The sequence below is a fragment of the Danio aesculapii genome, chromosome 20 (assembly GCF_903798145.1).
Source record: "Danio aesculapii chromosome 20, fDanAes4.1, whole genome shotgun sequence".
Lineage (NCBI taxonomy): Eukaryota > Metazoa > Chordata > Actinopteri > Cypriniformes > Danionidae > Danio > Danio aesculapii.
Window position 1 is genome coordinate 45,231,258 of NC_079454.1, and position 16,539 is coordinate 45,247,796.

The window sequence follows — 16,539 nt, forward strand, 5'->3', positions numbered from 1 at the left end:
ACCTAGAATTCATATGTATGTTCAAGTACTTTCTAGAAGTGCGGGAAGCCTGAATTCACCATATCTGCCTATTTAAAATATTGAAATGATAAAATAATAGATCTTTGAGAAAAATATTTATGTTCATCCAAAAATGAAAATTCTGTCATAATTTACTCATTTATTTCCAACCCTGTTTGAGTTTCTTTCATCTGATGAACACCAGCAGACATTGCCATCTGTAATATTGCCATATCTCCCTGCCGCCCAAGACTGGTTACTCACTGAAGCTAAGCAGGGCTGAGCCTGGTCAGTACCTGGATGGGAACCCACATGGGAAAGCTAGGTTGCTGTTGGAAGTGGTGTTAGTGAGGCCAGCAGGGGGTGCTCAACCTGTGTTCTGTGAGAGTCTTAATGCCCCAGTATAGTGAAAGGGACACCATACTGTCATTGAGCACCTTCTTTTACATGAGATGTTAAATGAGGTCCTGACTCTCTGCCATCAAAAATCCCATGGCACTTCAGTAGGAATGAGTAGGGGTATAACCCTGGTGTCCTTGCCAAATTCTCTCAGCCCTTACCTATCATGGCCTCCTAATCATCCCCATCCACCGAATTGGCTCTATAGCTCTCTCTTTACTCCACCAATAGCTGGTGTGTGTTGTCCTGTGGCATCATCTAAGTAGATGCTGCACACTGGTGGTGGTGTGAAGAGACCCCCCTCATGATTGTGAAGCGCTTTGGATGTATGGCCATACACGATAAATGCGCTATATAAATACACACATTACAACCTTAAATAGAACAAAAATACTATGGAAGTCAATGGCTTTAAAATATCTTATTTTTTGTTCAACAGAAATGTAAACTTTTGGGAGAACTGTCAACTTATAGTAGATTCCCACAAAAAAAAAAAAAAAAACACAACATGGGATTATAAATTGAGTTGATCAGTTCTGTGTGCATGTAAACTTTCTAAACTGTTTGAAATGAGAAAAGGAATCAGTATGTCTTCAGTAGGTTTATTGCAAGCAGAGGTCTTTATATCAGAGTCTCTGTCACAGGCAAAGTGCATAAAACATTTGACATGTATAACGTAACAGTGCACATTAAGACATACCAGCACTGATGATATCAAACACAACTCCATTAAGCTCATGATCTGACTTCTGCATTGATCGATATGTGTAAACATGTTTAATCGTGAAGGTTAAAGACTTGGCTTTTGAGTACTGCATTGCATTAGAAAAGGCCAACATTTCTGGTTATGAAAGAACATGACGGAAAAATCAAAAACTTTAAAATGAGAAGGAAAAATTCCCCACATTTGAAAAACTGCCATTGATTAATCACACATATCCTCATCCTTTGAATGAAATTGAAGTGAAATTTGTTTTCAGAAATATTGCAGCCTTACATCTACACCAAAGCTACACTAATATATATATACTTTTGCTTTCATATATTTTCCAATATTGGGTGAACTGTTCCTCATTTATTTGTGATAGATGACCATCTATAAGTTCATACAGATGTCCAAATGACCCACTATCAAACAAAGAAACAACCCCCCCCCCCCCAAAAAAAGAGAGTGTAATTATATGGAAAATACTGGCCTTTGTGAAGCTTAAAGGAACACTCTATTTTTTATTTGAAAATAGGCTTATTTTACAATTCCCCTGGAATTAAGCATGGCTGCAGCAGGCACACTGATATTTCGGCTAACCAAAGTAAATATGTTCTGCAAGGCACTCTCCATGTGCAAGCATGTAGTCACGTTGCATTACATTGACAAAAGTCAGCCTATTTTGTTATGCTGCGTAATATTATTGTAATCTACTGCAGCAATGGTACTGTAGAAAAGTTCCTTGTTTATTACGCTAAGCTTTTTAACAATTCAACTAATTGCTTCGCAAAATTATTTACTGCTTTGAAGCATTTGAAACAGGGACACCTTGACTTGAAAAGCTATTATTAAGTAATTATATATAATTATATTATTATTAATATTAACATACTAATATTAATTCTTTTCACAATGTTTTTACAAATGTCTTATTAAAACATTTACAAAGTCGTAAAACTGATCCAAGATCAGGTAAAAACTACGAAGCCTGTTCAGTGATTCACCACTGGAGGGCGATTCATGTGGATCTTATGGTATTCACCCCCAAATGGAGAACCATTGAATCATCAAAATGGTAATGACATAACAAAGCCGTTTACTGAGATCACGTGATCTTGTCGATTTGATACGTGATCCTAAAACCACTGATACGAAACAAATGATTCATAAAAGTTTCGAAGCTCCATGAAGCAGTGCTTCGAAAAACAGCCATCACTATTAGAATGAGAGTATAGGTCCCATCCATATAGACCTAGAATATAGCAACTTTCATTTTCTGTTGATCTTAGTACATGAGGAAACTGGAGGAGTCTAGCTTTAAATAGGAAAAGTATCAAAGCATTTAATTTTTTTAGCAAGATACTACTGGTCTAATCTGATTCAATGAATTATGCTAAGCTAGGCTAAAAGTGCTGCCTCCAGACCACTGATTTGAAGCAAATGATTCATAAAGGTTTCGAAGCTTCATGAAGCAGTGCTTTGAAAACAGCCACCACTACCGGAATGAGAGTATAGGTCCTAAGCATATCGACCTAGAAAAAAAGCAACTTTTAATTTTCCGTTGATATTAGTACACGATGAGACTAGATAAGAGTCAAGCTTTGAATAGAAAAATCTTCAAGACGTTTTTTTTTTTTGAGCAAGATGCTAATGGTCTAATCCGATTCAATGAATTACGCTAAGCTAAGCTAAAATTTCTGCCTCCAGACCACTGATACAAAACAAAAGACTTATAAAGGTTACAAAGCTTCATGAAGCAGTGCTTCAAAAACAGCCAATCACTACTGGAATGAGAGTATAGTTCCTATCCACATCGACCTAGAAAATAGCAACTTTCTGTTGATATTAGTACTCGATGAAACTAGCTTTAAATGGGAAAAGTATCATAACGTTTAAATTTTTTGATCAAGATGCTAATGGTCTAATCGGATTCAATTAATTATGCTAAGCTAAGCTAAAGGTTCTGCCTTCAGTTTTGGAGATTGGCTGAATGTATTCACAAATGGTAAAAATCAACTGTTTAGCTCTAAGGGAAAAAATGTAAAATTAGCCTATTTTTTAATAAAAAGTGGAGTGTTCCTTTAAAAGAGAAGGATTGATGAAAAGTTACCCTCACATGGGGCAAAACCAATAGATCTGAGTCTCTGTTTAAAGCAGGAACAGTCAGGAGTGACCAAACGGAGCGTGTGTATTGACAGGCCTCTGAACGATGACGGCGTTTGCCAAGTCAGCTTCCTCCAAACTCTGACCCTCGTCTGTCAGCTCTCTGAATGGCAGGGATGTAGTCAGAGTGAACGGGGTGTCCGTGATCTGAGCCTGCTCCACAAAACGCTGCACATCGCTGATTCTGGATTAAATTACAAAAAGCACAACATCAGTGCATGTTCTCCTTTACAGCTGCATCTTAGCATTCATGTTCAAGTCAGAGCCACGCAATCCTTATATATTGTGACGCACATGTTAAATCCAATGTAATCTGATTTGATCTGCCTGCAAAGTTGCAGCTTACGATTCTTCCATTTACCTTGCGAAGCTCATATTATATAAATGATGAAGGAGAATTATGTAAGAGCTTTTAGGGTAGGATTTCAGTGTTACAGCATCACACTGGGGTGGATTTTTGGGAACGTACACATAATCGTGTCAGTGGTCTGTAACATTAGATGTGTCCAGTTTATGAAAATAGACATTAAATATACAGTAATATTAAAAGCTTTTTTGAACTTGATGGATGGTGGTACAAGGCTTTAGTCTAAAGAATTTAATAATACAAATAATTCACATAAAAATTTGACGGCTTTCTTAATGAATCAACAAAATAGAAACAAAATACATTTTGAATGGATTTGAACATTAATTATGCAAAATGTTAAAACTAATTATTAAAAACATACATAACGATAACACACACACACACACACACACACACACACACGCACACACACGCACACACACGCACACACACGCACACACACGCACACACAATAATAAAAGGAATAACAATCTACAAATATATTAATAATGCATCATTGTTATGTATATATTTGTTTTATATATTACAAATAACATATTGTGTAATATATAACATAATATATTATTAATATATTTTAATATTGTTGTTGTTATTATTACCATTAAATTCCCATATTAATTTGTTTTTATTCTTAAATACATAGATTTATATACAGATTTTATGCTTTTGCAATAATCACATAAATTGTCTTATTAAAAACACAGGTAAATAATGTATTTATAATTATAATTATACAAATAATACATATTAAAAATAATAATATATATTAAATAATTAATTGTATAATAATAATAATATATATTAAATAATTCCCTTACTAAAAATACAAGTAAATAATTATAAAAAAGCAATACATTACTTAAAGGGCACCTATTTACCCCTTCTTCAAGATTTAAGACTAGCCTTTTGTGTCTCCAGAATGTGTCTGTAAAGTTTCAGCTTAACACCCATCAGATTATTTATTATACCTTTCAGAATATTGGGATTTTCTGCTCTGAACACAATGTAGCTGTTTTTGCTGCCTGTGCCTTTAATGCTAGTTCTCCCTGCCCACCGTTCCCACGTGCCTGTCAGAGTGTGCCTCAATCTTCAGCTGCCTTCGATAAACAGCACAGTAACAGACATGAAGGAAGCAGATCTCACAAAACGTTTGTGAGAAATACTACAGTAAGAGCTTTACCAATGAGTATTTGTGTGTTTGTTGTCGAGTTACCTCAAGCCTTTCTGCAACCATGAGTCACATACAATGTTGTTACAAAGTTCACGCACACACACAGCACAAGAGTTTAACTTTGCACTGTTTTTGCCCTCAAATGTGTCAGGATACACACTAATATCCACTGCTGTATGGATATCTGTTATGTTCATGTACAAAATAAACCTGATTTAACATCCACAAACCGAGATCGAAGCGTCTTCTTTTTTATAGATGTACTGACACGAGGCTGTGGTGATAAAAGGCGGTAAAATTGCTGTAAGTCATTACAAACATGCACTGTTTTAAAAATGTTTTAAACGTGTAAAACTCATTCTTGATCACAATTAATGATGATTGATGATCACAGAGAGCTGAACAGATCTTTTAATCCTGGTTGCTTTGATATATGATTATACATGTTACTATGGAGACATGGTAATATGCGGCTGTCAATCAATTCGGTGGGCAGGGCAACCGCACTCCTATGTCACGTTGTGGTGGGTCTCAGGATGCGAGGGATTTGGATCCTATTTTAACATCAGGAAATTGAAAAAAAATAATAAATAATTAAAAAAAATAATAATAAAGAGTCATATTGGTTATATAAATATATTGGTAATATAAAGACAATAAGTCTGTGGACACATTATACTTACACACAGTTCTGTCCAAACAGCTTACAAAAGATGATACATGCCCTTTAAGTACTTTTAAGTATTTTTTTATAATAAAAAATTAATAAAACAAAATCACATTAAAAATGTGCAATTAATTTAATTAATTACATCAGTGCTATAGAAACTGTAATATTTTTTTCTTAAATTTTTCTTTAGGGATGAAATATGACCAAGATTTGTTTGTGTGAAATTCACCAACCATAAGATATCATATACTCACCGATGGCACAGATTAAACCTCTGCACCAGTCGCCGACCGTCTGCCAGCCATATCTGCAGAGAGGTCACGGGGAGATCTTCATTCAGCTCCACTGCTGGGACAGGAGGACCAGAACAGTCCTCGTGTATCGACCGGGACCTGGCCACCACTCGCGGAGCCACACTGCAAACCACAAATCACTTCAACTTCATTTCTAAATACTCCACAGAGCAAAGCACTGCATTTATTTATAATCTCATGTGATCAGATACGTGATTAAAGGCTCAAATAACTAACACTAACATCTGGATAATCCTCAACACGCTTACAGTCAAAACATCACTGAGTGGAAGAGTTCAGAGGACATCTAGTGGATGTTTTAAAAGGAATTATTAAAGGGATAGTTCCCTCCAAAGATGAAAATTCTGTCATTGTTTACTCATTCTCTACTTGTTCCAAACCTGTTTGAGTTTCTTTCTTCTGTTGAACACTAACGAAGATAATTTGAGGAAAGATAGAAACCTGTAACCATTGACTTCTATTTGGTTTCAGCTTTTTTTTAAATATCTTTTTTAGTGTTCAACCGAATAAAGAAAGTCAGGAAGTTCGATGTATAACCACTTGAAAAAGAGTAAATAGTGAGTAAATAACTTTAATTTTTGAGTGAACTATCCCTTTAAGACTAGATGACTAAAAACTTATCATCTTTATGTACTCATGGTTTACTCTCCCTCAAGTGTTTATAAACCTTTTACAATATCTTTCTTCTGTTGAACACTTAAGAAGATATTCTAAAGAATGCTAGAAACCTGTAACCATTAACTTCAGTTGGTTTTTCTATGGAAGTCAATGGTTACAGGTTTTCAGCTTTCTTTAAAATATTTTCTTTTGTGGTCAACAGAGAAAAGAAAGTGAAAAAGGTTTGAAACAACCTGAGGGAGAGTAAATAGTGAGTAAACTTTCATTTTTGGGTGAACTATCCCTTTAAAACTAGATGATTAAAAAATTACCATCTTTAATTTTTACACTTAATTAAAGGCACAGTTCACCAAAAAAAATTAATTTACTCATTTTCTCAAGTGGTTATAAACCTTTTGGAGTTTCTTTTTTCTGTTGAACACTAAAGAAGATCATTCAAAGAAAGATAGAAACCTGTAACCATTGACTTCTATAGTAAGAAAAACAAATAGATGGAAGTCAATGGTTACAGGTTTTCAGCTGTATTTTAAATATCTTCTTTAGTATTCAACAAAAGAAAGAAACTCAAAAAGGTTTGAAACCACCTGAGCGAGAGTAAATAGTGAATAAACTTTCATTTTTGGGTGAACTATCCCTTTAAGACTAGATGACTAAAAACTTACCATGTTTAATTTTTACACTTAATTAAAGGCACAGTTCACCAAAAAAAATTAATTTACTCATTTTCTCAAGTGGTTATAAACCTTTTGGAGTTTCTTTTTTCTGTTGAACACTAAAGAAGATCATTCAAAGAAAGATAGAAACCTGTAACCATTGACTTCTATAGTAAGAAAAACAAATAGATGGAAGTCAATGGTTACAGGTTTTCAGCTGTATTTTAAATATCTTCTTTAGTATTCAACAAAAGAAAGAAACTCAAAAAGGTTTGAAACCACCTGAGCGAGAGTAAATAGTGAATAAACTTTCATTTTTGGGTGAACTATCCCTTTAAGACTAGATGACTAAAAACTTACCATGTTTAATTTCTATACTTTATTAAAGGGACAGTTCACAAAAAAATTTTTACTCATGGTTTACTTTCCCTCGAGTGGTTAAAACACCTTTTCTACTTTCTTTCTACTGTTGAAAACTAAAGAAGATATTTTGAAGAAAGCTGAAAACCTGTAACCATTTACTTCCATAGTAGGAAAAACAAATATATGGAAGTCAATGTTTACAGGTTTTCAGCTTTCTTCAAAATATCTTCGTTAGTGTTCAACAGAAGAAAGAAAGTCAAAAAGGTTGAAACCACCTGAGTAAATAGTAAAAACTTTCATTTTTGGGTTAAACTATACCTTTAAGACTAAATGACTAAAAACTTATCATCTTTAATTTTTATACTTAATTAAAGGCAGTTCACCAAAAACAATGAAAATTCTGTCATAATTTACTCATTCTCCATTTGTTCCAAACCAGCTTGCGTTTCTTTCTTATGTTGAACACTAAAAAGATATTTTGAGGAAAGCTAGAAACCTGTAACTATTTGCATTTCCTACTATGGACGTCAATGGTTCCAGGTTTTCAGCTTTCTTCAAAATATCTTCTTTAGTGTTTATGTTTGAAACCACTTGAGAGAGAGTAAATAGTGAGTAAACGTTCATTATTAGGTGAACTATCCCTTTAAGACTAGATGACTAAAAACTTAGCATGTCGAATTTTTTGTTTTATAAAGGGACAGTTCACCTCCATAAAATAAAAATTACTCACGGTTTACACTCCCTCAAGTGTTTAGAAACCTTCTAGAGTTTCTTTCTTCTGTTGAACACAAAAGAAGATATTTTGAAGAACGCTGAACACCTGTAACCATTGACTAGTAGAAAAAAAACATATATGGAATATATGGATTTCCATAATATATGGACGTCAATGGTTCCAGGTTTTCAGCTTTCTTCAAAATATCTTCTTTAGTGTTTATGTTTGAAACCACTTGAGAGAGAGTAAATAGTGAGTAAACGTTCATTATTAGGTGAACTATCCCTTTAAGACTAGATGACTAAAAACTTAGCATGTCGAATTTTTTGTTTTATAAAGGGACAGTTCACCTCCATAAAATAAAAATTACTCACGGTTTACACTCCCTCAAGTGTTTAGAAACCTTCTAGAGTTTCTTTCTTCTGTTGAACACAAAAGAAGATATTTTGAAGAACGCTGAACACCTGTAACCATTGACTAGTAGAAAAAAAACATATATGGAATATATGGATTTCCATAATATATGGAAGTCAATGGTTACAGGTTTTTAGCTTTCTTCAAAATATCTTCTTTTGTGCTCAACAGATAAAAAAATAATCTCAAGGTTTGAAACCACTTAAGAGTAAATTAATTTTTGGATGAACTATCCCTTTAAGACTAAATGACTAAAACTTACAATTATTTTTATGCTTATTTAAAAATGCATGGTTTACTTTCCCTCAAGTGGTTGTACACCTTTTCAAGTTTCTTTCTACTGTTGAACAGTAAAGAAGATATTTTATAGAAAGCTAAAAACCTGTAACCATTGACTAGCAGGAAAAACAGTTATATGGAAGTTAATAGTTACAGGTTTTCAGCTTTCTTCAAAATATCTTCTTTTGTGTTCAACAGAAAAGAAACTCTGGCAGGCTTGGAACAAGTGAAGGGAGAGTAAATGATGAAAGTATTTTCATTTTTGGGGTGAACTGACCCTTTAGTAGCATTTACTACAGCCAGCATCACTTTTTCTTCAGGTAATGGACTCAAACGTACCTTCCCAGTCTGTAACCTCGGCCTGTAAATGGATGAAAAATCTTTTTCTTCGGGACATAAACTTCATCTTTCATGTCCTCCACATTGACCTCTAGTTCCTCATCCTCAGCTCGTCCTTCAAGCTCCAGAGGCAGCTCACTTTAAAGAGGATTTTTTAAGGTTAGTACAAAACTAAAAGCACATCTATTAGAAAACTCTTTTAAAATCTACTTTTTCTGTCATCATATGATGTTAAAAAGCACAAAGCATACAAAGGCAGCGTCTGAAAGTACTAAAATGCTTCCTTCTGAGGCAGCATTCCAAGGCAGGAAGAAATCAAGGCACTTAGGAATCCAAATTCTGCTTCACTTCCTGTCTCAGGGGGTACTATGTTATAATCAAATTCTGAAGGCAGCATAAATGTGTCCTTTACTCTTTTTGACAAACCACAATCCTGAGCTAAAGACAAATAAAGACGGCATCTTTTTGTTTTTTTAAGATTTATTTTTGGCCTTTTGGGCTTTATTAGCCACTACAGTAATGAGACAAAGCGAAGTTGGAGAGAGAGAGAGAGAGAGGGGGGGGGGGGGGGGTGGAGTTGGGAAATGTCCTCGAGCCGGGATTTGAATTTGGGACACCCTGACGTGCTACTGCACCATATGTCGGCACGCTAACCACTAGGCTATTGCACTGACAAAGACGGCATCTTGGAGTACCATTTAGAACTTGAAGTACCAACCCGCCTCATCTGTGTGTAAATTTCTGACCAACATTTTTGACTTTTGATGGCATTTCTTGTGATAAGTTGGTATTGTAATGAGCAAGTATTCCCTTATCTCTATCAACAAAGCTGATTTGTTTTGTTTTGTACAGGCCGAAATTATTATACTTTCTCATAAGTCTGTCTAAATCAGTTTTGTGAAATATCTTCATGCTCAAACGCTGCCTCCATGGTCACTGCCTGATTCAATAGTATCTGTATGCAGCCTTGATGATGCAAGCTGGGACTGCATATCTCAGTGATGCAATGTCAGACACAATGCACTCGATGGAGCCAGTGACGTTACTGTGAGGGTTAGGGGTGGGGTTAGGTGAGTGTATTAAAAAGCATTGGGTGCAGCTCAGATTGCACTGCATCCATATCCCTCTTGCCCTTATTGGTTGCCAGTAATAATATAAAATTTACAAGCACTGTAAATAAACAATTAGAACTGTGCTGGAAAACTACATGTTTTTTATGTTGACGAAAACATTACCCCTTTTTAATGGCCTCCAAGAACTCTTGGTTTTCTTCTTGGGTGTAACTGCGTAAATCCTCGTCGTTTAGCGTGAAGCCATTTTTCCAGAGTCTCACAACAATCTCAACCTGCAAATATCAGCCATAAAACACAGTAAGAATCCACTTGAAAATGCATTAATTTGTCCATCTAAATATTTAATTAACATAAAAAATTCATTCATTCATTCGTTCGTTTTCCTTCGGCTTAGTCCCTCATTTATCAGGGGTGGACACAGTGGAATGAACCACCAATTATTCCGGCATATGTTTTACACAGCAGATGCCCTTCCAGTCGCAGCCCAGTACTGTGTAACACCCATACACTCTCACATCCACACCCACTCATACATGACGGTCAATTTAGTTCATCCAATTTACCTATAGCGCATGTGTTTGGACTGTGGGGGAAACCGCAGCATCTGGAAAAAAAACTACGCCAGAGAACATACAAACTCCACACAGAAATGCCAACTGACCCAGCTGGGACTCAAGCCAGCGACTTTCTTGCTGTGAGGCGAACGTTCTAACCACTGAGTCACTATGCTGCCCCAACATTAAAAATATGCTGTTAATTAATTTATTTATTCTTATTTGACACTTATCTTATTGCTGGTGAAACAAGGGGCAACTTTTTAAGCAATGCTGCTGGGCAATTGTGCTGAGCAATGTTGCTTGGCTACTTTTCTATTAAGAATGGACAACAATATTGTTTCTGTAACCCATTTACTTAATTAGTTACCAGTGTATCTCACCTGGTTGCCCATTTATGGTATCATTTGAACATTGTTCAGAAAGTTGCCCTGTGTATCATCAGCACCAGGTCACCCAAAATATAGGTGAAAAAATTTAATTACTATTTTTTTTCAGTAGAACATTAAAGAAAGTTTTTACTTGAAACGGTGGTCTTTGGTGATTCATAAATGGCTACCGACACTTTTAGAGTCCAATGAATAATTAAAAAAAAAGAAAATAAAAATATAAACAGGAAAAAAAAATAAATAAAATCAATACACATGGATTGTGGTGATCAACTGAGGATCAACTGTGAAATGATCAAGTCTGCAGAAAAAAAACATAGTATAATGTACAAATTTACTATGCTCAAAACAATTATAGGTTATTTCAAGCCGAATTTGGTGGCAATATGGAAGCCTCACAGCAAGAAGGTCGCTGGTTTGAGTCCCAGCTGGGTCACTTGGCATTTCTGTGCGAAGTTTCCATGTTCTCCCTGTGTTCGTGTGGGTTTCCTTCAGATGCTTCCTTCGGTTTCCCCCACAGTCCAAAGACATGCACTATAGGTGAATTAAATTGTGTGTGAATGTGAGAGTGTATGGATGTTTCCCAGTACTGGGTTGCAGGTGGAAGGGCATCTGTAAAACATATGCAAGAATAGCTGGTGGTTCATTCCGCTGTGGCGAGCTCTGATAAATCAGAGACTAAGCCAAATGAAAATAAACGAATGAAGCCAAAATTGGGTGAATTGATTGTTTGTTTGTTTTTTAATTCAATTTTTGCCCAAATTTAAATCAAACTTTTGGGTTTGTCCATAGTTTAACTGAATTTGGGCTGAAAAATAACCCTGAATTGTTTAGAGTGTACATTCAATTTATTTATACAAAAGGAAGCTTGCATTTTGGGCTGTTATGAATGCATTAATAATGCTATAAATGTTTAAATTCTTGCACAAACCTCAGTATACTGCCAGGAGCTATTGGGTATTCATTTAGTTTAGCCTTTGTGTGTTTCTCTACATGTTAAAATACCAAAAAGCCAATTACTTGCATGTCAAGAATAATCAAGGGTCACAGTTTCACCACTTAACAATGTTCTACTGAATAAGAAAAAGTCCCCAGTTATCTTGGATCCACTGTGGGTGATTCATTTTTAGCAAATTTTCATTTTCGGGTAAACAATATCTTGTTCTGTAGACAAAATATCGCTTAACCCTTGTGCACTGTTCAACTATACTACCCTTTTGTTATGTTCAGGATAAAAACATTCACTGAATTAAACTGCTGTAAAAATGCATCAGATAAATATCTTTTTTCTGCATAAATCTGTTAATCAACCTCAGTCCTGATCAAATTACTAATGTGTCTAGAAAAATTACAGGATTAACTCTTTAAATGCCAAGTTCACAAATTATGTCACTGATTTCGTGAAAAAAAAAAAAAAAAACGTATTTACAATATAAAAAGTAATTGTGGACTAGATTTTTTCCCTTTTATTACATGTGAATGATTAGTAACAACATTGGCTTTGATGCATTGTTAGCTTTTCATTTTTTCTCCCTAATTTACTGTTGGTGGCCGTTTTTGCCTCATTGACTTCCATTATAATCACATTTGATGGTGCATAAATACAGTTTTGTTTACTTCATGTAGTTCTGAGAGCTGAGATGATTTTGATTTTCTCAGACACATCAAGGTAAGTGCGCAAAGGTCATTCTCTCTCTCTCACACACATACACACACGTACGCACGCACGCACGCTCACACGCACGCGCGCGCGCACACACACAATTTGCTGTTATACTCCATATAAAATCCAGAAACTAAGCTTTTTTTTTTTTTTTGCACAGGCCTATCTAATAATTAACCATTTTCCTCTCAACAGGGAAAACCAGCAAAATTGCATGATTATACGGTGTCATGGTTTTGCAATAAAAAAAACAGATTATAATGGAAGTCAATGGGACAAAAACAGCCACCAACAGTAAATTAGGGAGAAAAAAAATTAAATATGGAAAAAACAAAATATCAAGGGCATTGTTGTTTCACATGTCCAAGACTTTAAAAAATATCCATTTTAAAATTACTTTTTATATCGAAAATTCGTCATTTTGTGTGTTTTTTCAGCAGATCAGTGACATAATTTGTGAACTTGGCAATTAAAGAGTTAAAATCCTGTAATTTTCCAAACAATTTAGTAGTTTTGGATGTTTTTATCCCTTACATAACAAAAGGGTAGTGTATCGTTGAGTTTTTTTGTTTTAAATTCAAAGCGTTTACTCAAAATATGTGTCAAAATAAGATATCACCAAAGATCATTCTGCTAGTTGGATTAATACTCAAAATCACCCCAGTGGATGTCCATCTCTTACCAACAATACATAAGGGTTAAGGGGGCTAATAATATTGACCTTTAAATGGGTTTTAAAAAAATTAAAACTGCTTTTATTCTAGCCAAAATAAAACAAACAACAGCTTTCTGCAGAGAAAAAATATTATAGGAATTACTGTGTAAAACAAATCCTTGCTCTGTATAGACATTGTTTATAAAATATTTGTAAATGTTTGTAAATTAACACAATATTCCAGTAATATATTTTCAGTTTAGTGAACTTTCCCTTTAACTCCCCATATCATATACATTTTAGGTAACCTCTTGCATGTTCTGAATGCAACTGCACACAAGATGTCTCAGTGAACTGTCTCACCTTTTTTCCACTACTAGCAACACTGCTGATCTTCTCCACCTCATCAAGCAGGTCCTCGACGGAGAAACTGGATCTAATAGGGCTCGCCTCCTCATCATCCTCCTCCTCTTCCTCGTTTTGTGCACCTTCACACCTAAAGGCTCATGAATGCAGCTAAGTGTGATTCCTTTTACATTACTCTAATGCTAAATATACAATAATGGAGAAATGACACACTCATGATACAATTTCCAGGCACAGAGCTGCGAACGGCGGCCTTACCATGTGTCATCTTCAAGCCTTTCTCTTGAATCAATATTTTTCATCATAACGTCTTCTGTTGTCCATCTTGCAACACAGACATATGTGGGCATATATAAGTTATAAGGGCTGGTGCAAGCCAATGTAACCACTGCATCAGTGTTTCTTGAATAATACATGGAGCAGGACTATCTTTGTGAGACTGACAAGTGCAATGAGATGGAATTCTCAAAACATCGATCTGCTTTCAGGCATGTACAGTAAATCTAGGAAGAGTTATATTAAATGACTAATATTACTCTAGATATCAACTGTACTTAAAGGGACGGTTCACCAAAAAAACTAAATTTACACACCATTTCTCACAGTCGAGCTGTGAACTTTTATGAGCTTCCTTTTATTGTTTGAACACAAAAGAAGATGCTTTGAAAAATGTTAGAAACCTGTAACCATTGACTTCTATAGTAGGCAATACAAATACTATGGAAGTCAATGGTTACAGGTTTCCAACATTTTTCAAAATAACTTATTTTGTGTTCAACAGAACAAAGAAGGTCAAAAAGTTTTGTTTTAATCAAGTGAAGGTTGAGTAAATGATGACAGAATTTTTTTTTGGGTAAACAATTACTATAATTAATATTCTAATTAAAACATACATTATTAAAAATAATAAACATTGCTATTATACATAAAATAAATATTATATTATAGAATGAATGGATTTTTGCATGTGCTATAAAAATACCATCAGATGCATATTCAGTGTACAAAGGCACATCAGTATTACACTGCCTGACAAACGTCTTGTCGTCGATTCTAGTTGTAAGAGCAACAAATAATAACTTGAATTCTAGTTGGAATATGGAAAAGTGGCAGAAGATAGATTTTTCAGAAGAATCATCTGTTGAACTGCATCCCAACCATCACAAATACTGCAGAAGACCTACTGGAACCCACATGGACCCAAGATTCTCACTGAAATCTGTAAAGTTTGGTGAATGAAAAATCATGGTTTGAAGTTACAATCAGTATGGGGGCGTGCAAGAGATCTGCAACATCAACAGCCTGAGGTATCAAGACATTTGTGCTGCCCATTACATTATAAACCACAGGGGAGGGCAAATTCTTCAGCAGGATAGCGCTCCTTCTCATACTTCAGCCTCCATATCAAAATTTCTGAAAGCAAAGAAGGTCAAGGTGCTCCAGGATTGGCCAGCCCAGTCACCAGACATGAACATTATTGGGCATGTCTGGGGTAAGATGGAGGAGACACTGAAGATGAATCCAAAGAATCTTGATTCTTTGACGCTTTCTTTGCCATTCCAGATGACTTTCTTAAGAAGTTGTTTGAGTCATTGCAGAGATGTATGGATGCAGTCCTCAAAGCTCATGGGAGTCATACACAATATTAATTCTTTTTCCACTGCACCATGACTTTATATTCTATACTGGACATTATTTCTGTCAAGTGACAAGACTTTTGTCTAAGCAAAGTCAGACCTTACGGTCCTAATTAAATAATTAAAAATCAAAGCATGATCATATTTTATGTTGGTAAAATAAACGTAATCTAGAGGCCTTTGCCTTTCATATAAGCCACTTCTGATACCAAATGATCACCTAGAAGTCAAGTTATTATTTGTTGTTCCTAAAACTTAGGATAGGCGACAAGACTTTTGTCAGGTAGTGTACACTTACTGAGCAATACTTAACAGAGATGAACGGTTTATTACTGAACGGTGACGTCAAGACGCACTAACACTACATGACGCTATCATGAATTATAATAACCTCAGTTTATTCAATAGGCTGTTTAAATATCCGGCTGTGATGGCAGCAACATGCAAGCTTTAAGCTTTCTATTCATAGCCAGTGAAACAAACAGGTCAAAAGCAGCATAACAAATGAAAGCAGTGCGCCAAAATTACGTAAGAACAGTGTGGAGACCACGCAAGCGCACTGCGATCCGTTATGACAACAAACAAGCTCATAACACATCACTTCTGAATCGCAGACTCACAATTATGATGATAGAAACATAGATGGTTACCTGTGTAAGGCTTCAAATGTGTCGTAAAACGGTCTCTTCGGCTCGTAAGTTTCTCTCGGTTATCATGCCGCTCCTTACACAGCAGCAGTCCACCATTCTTGTGACGTCTCCGTCGGACGACGTAACGTTTGCGCGTACGTCGCTATGACTTCATCGAGATCAAAATAATATATTGAAATTGTGTTTAATTTGCTTTGTGTTTTAATTACTATGTGTTTATTCACTGCACGCGTGTTAATAAATGCTAGCGCGCGTGTCTGTGTTGTGTTGTGGAGAGTGACAGATGGTGACCGCAGTAAGCAGTGCAGAATCAAAATAACCCCAACACTGTGTGCAGATTAAAGCGGCTGAAGCGATTATTAATACCACACATAACCT

The 16,539-nt window shown here is 35.4% G+C and overlaps 1 protein-coding gene across 2 annotated transcripts; it reads right to left on the reverse strand.

Annotated features, from left to right (window-relative positions):
* Positions 1 to 1,553: 1,553 nt before the first annotated feature.
* Positions 1,554 to 16,373, reverse strand: ubxn2a (UBX domain protein 2A). Of its 2 annotated transcripts, none has more exons than XM_056445261.1 (7): positions 16,162 to 16,373; positions 14,133 to 14,198; positions 13,872 to 14,011; positions 10,410 to 10,519; positions 9,175 to 9,312; positions 5,734 to 5,895; positions 1,554 to 3,452 (listed from the first exon to the last, which is right to left on the reverse strand). In XM_056445261.1, the coding sequence occupies exons 2-7, from the start codon at positions 14,140 to 14,142 to the stop codon at positions 3,269 to 3,271; spliced, it is 744 nt and encodes a 247-aa protein (XP_056301236.1). In that variant the 5' UTR covers positions 14,143 to 14,198; positions 16,162 to 16,373; the 3' UTR covers positions 1,554 to 3,268. The 2 variants fall into 2 exon arrangements, with proteins under 2 accessions (XP_056301236.1, XP_056301235.1); XM_056445260.1 differs by having other exon boundaries at positions 13,872 to 14,004; positions 16,162 to 16,371.
* Positions 16,374 to 16,539: the final 166 nt, after the last annotated feature.

Excerpts from the sequence above, each read along its gene's own strand:
- ubxn2a (XM_056445260.1), bottom strand. The coding sequence starts at position 14,179 with ATGATGAAAAATATTGATTCAAGAGAAAGGCTTGAAGATGACACATG. Across the intron at positions 14,005-14,132 it reads AGGCTTGAAGATGACACATG|GTGTGAAGGTGCACAAAACG; the intron begins GTAAGGCCGCCG and ends ATGAGCCTTTAG. Across the intron at positions 3,453-5,733 it reads AGGTTTAATCTGTGCCATCG|AATCAGCGATGTGCAGCGTT; the intron begins GTGAGTATATGA and ends AATTTAATCCAG.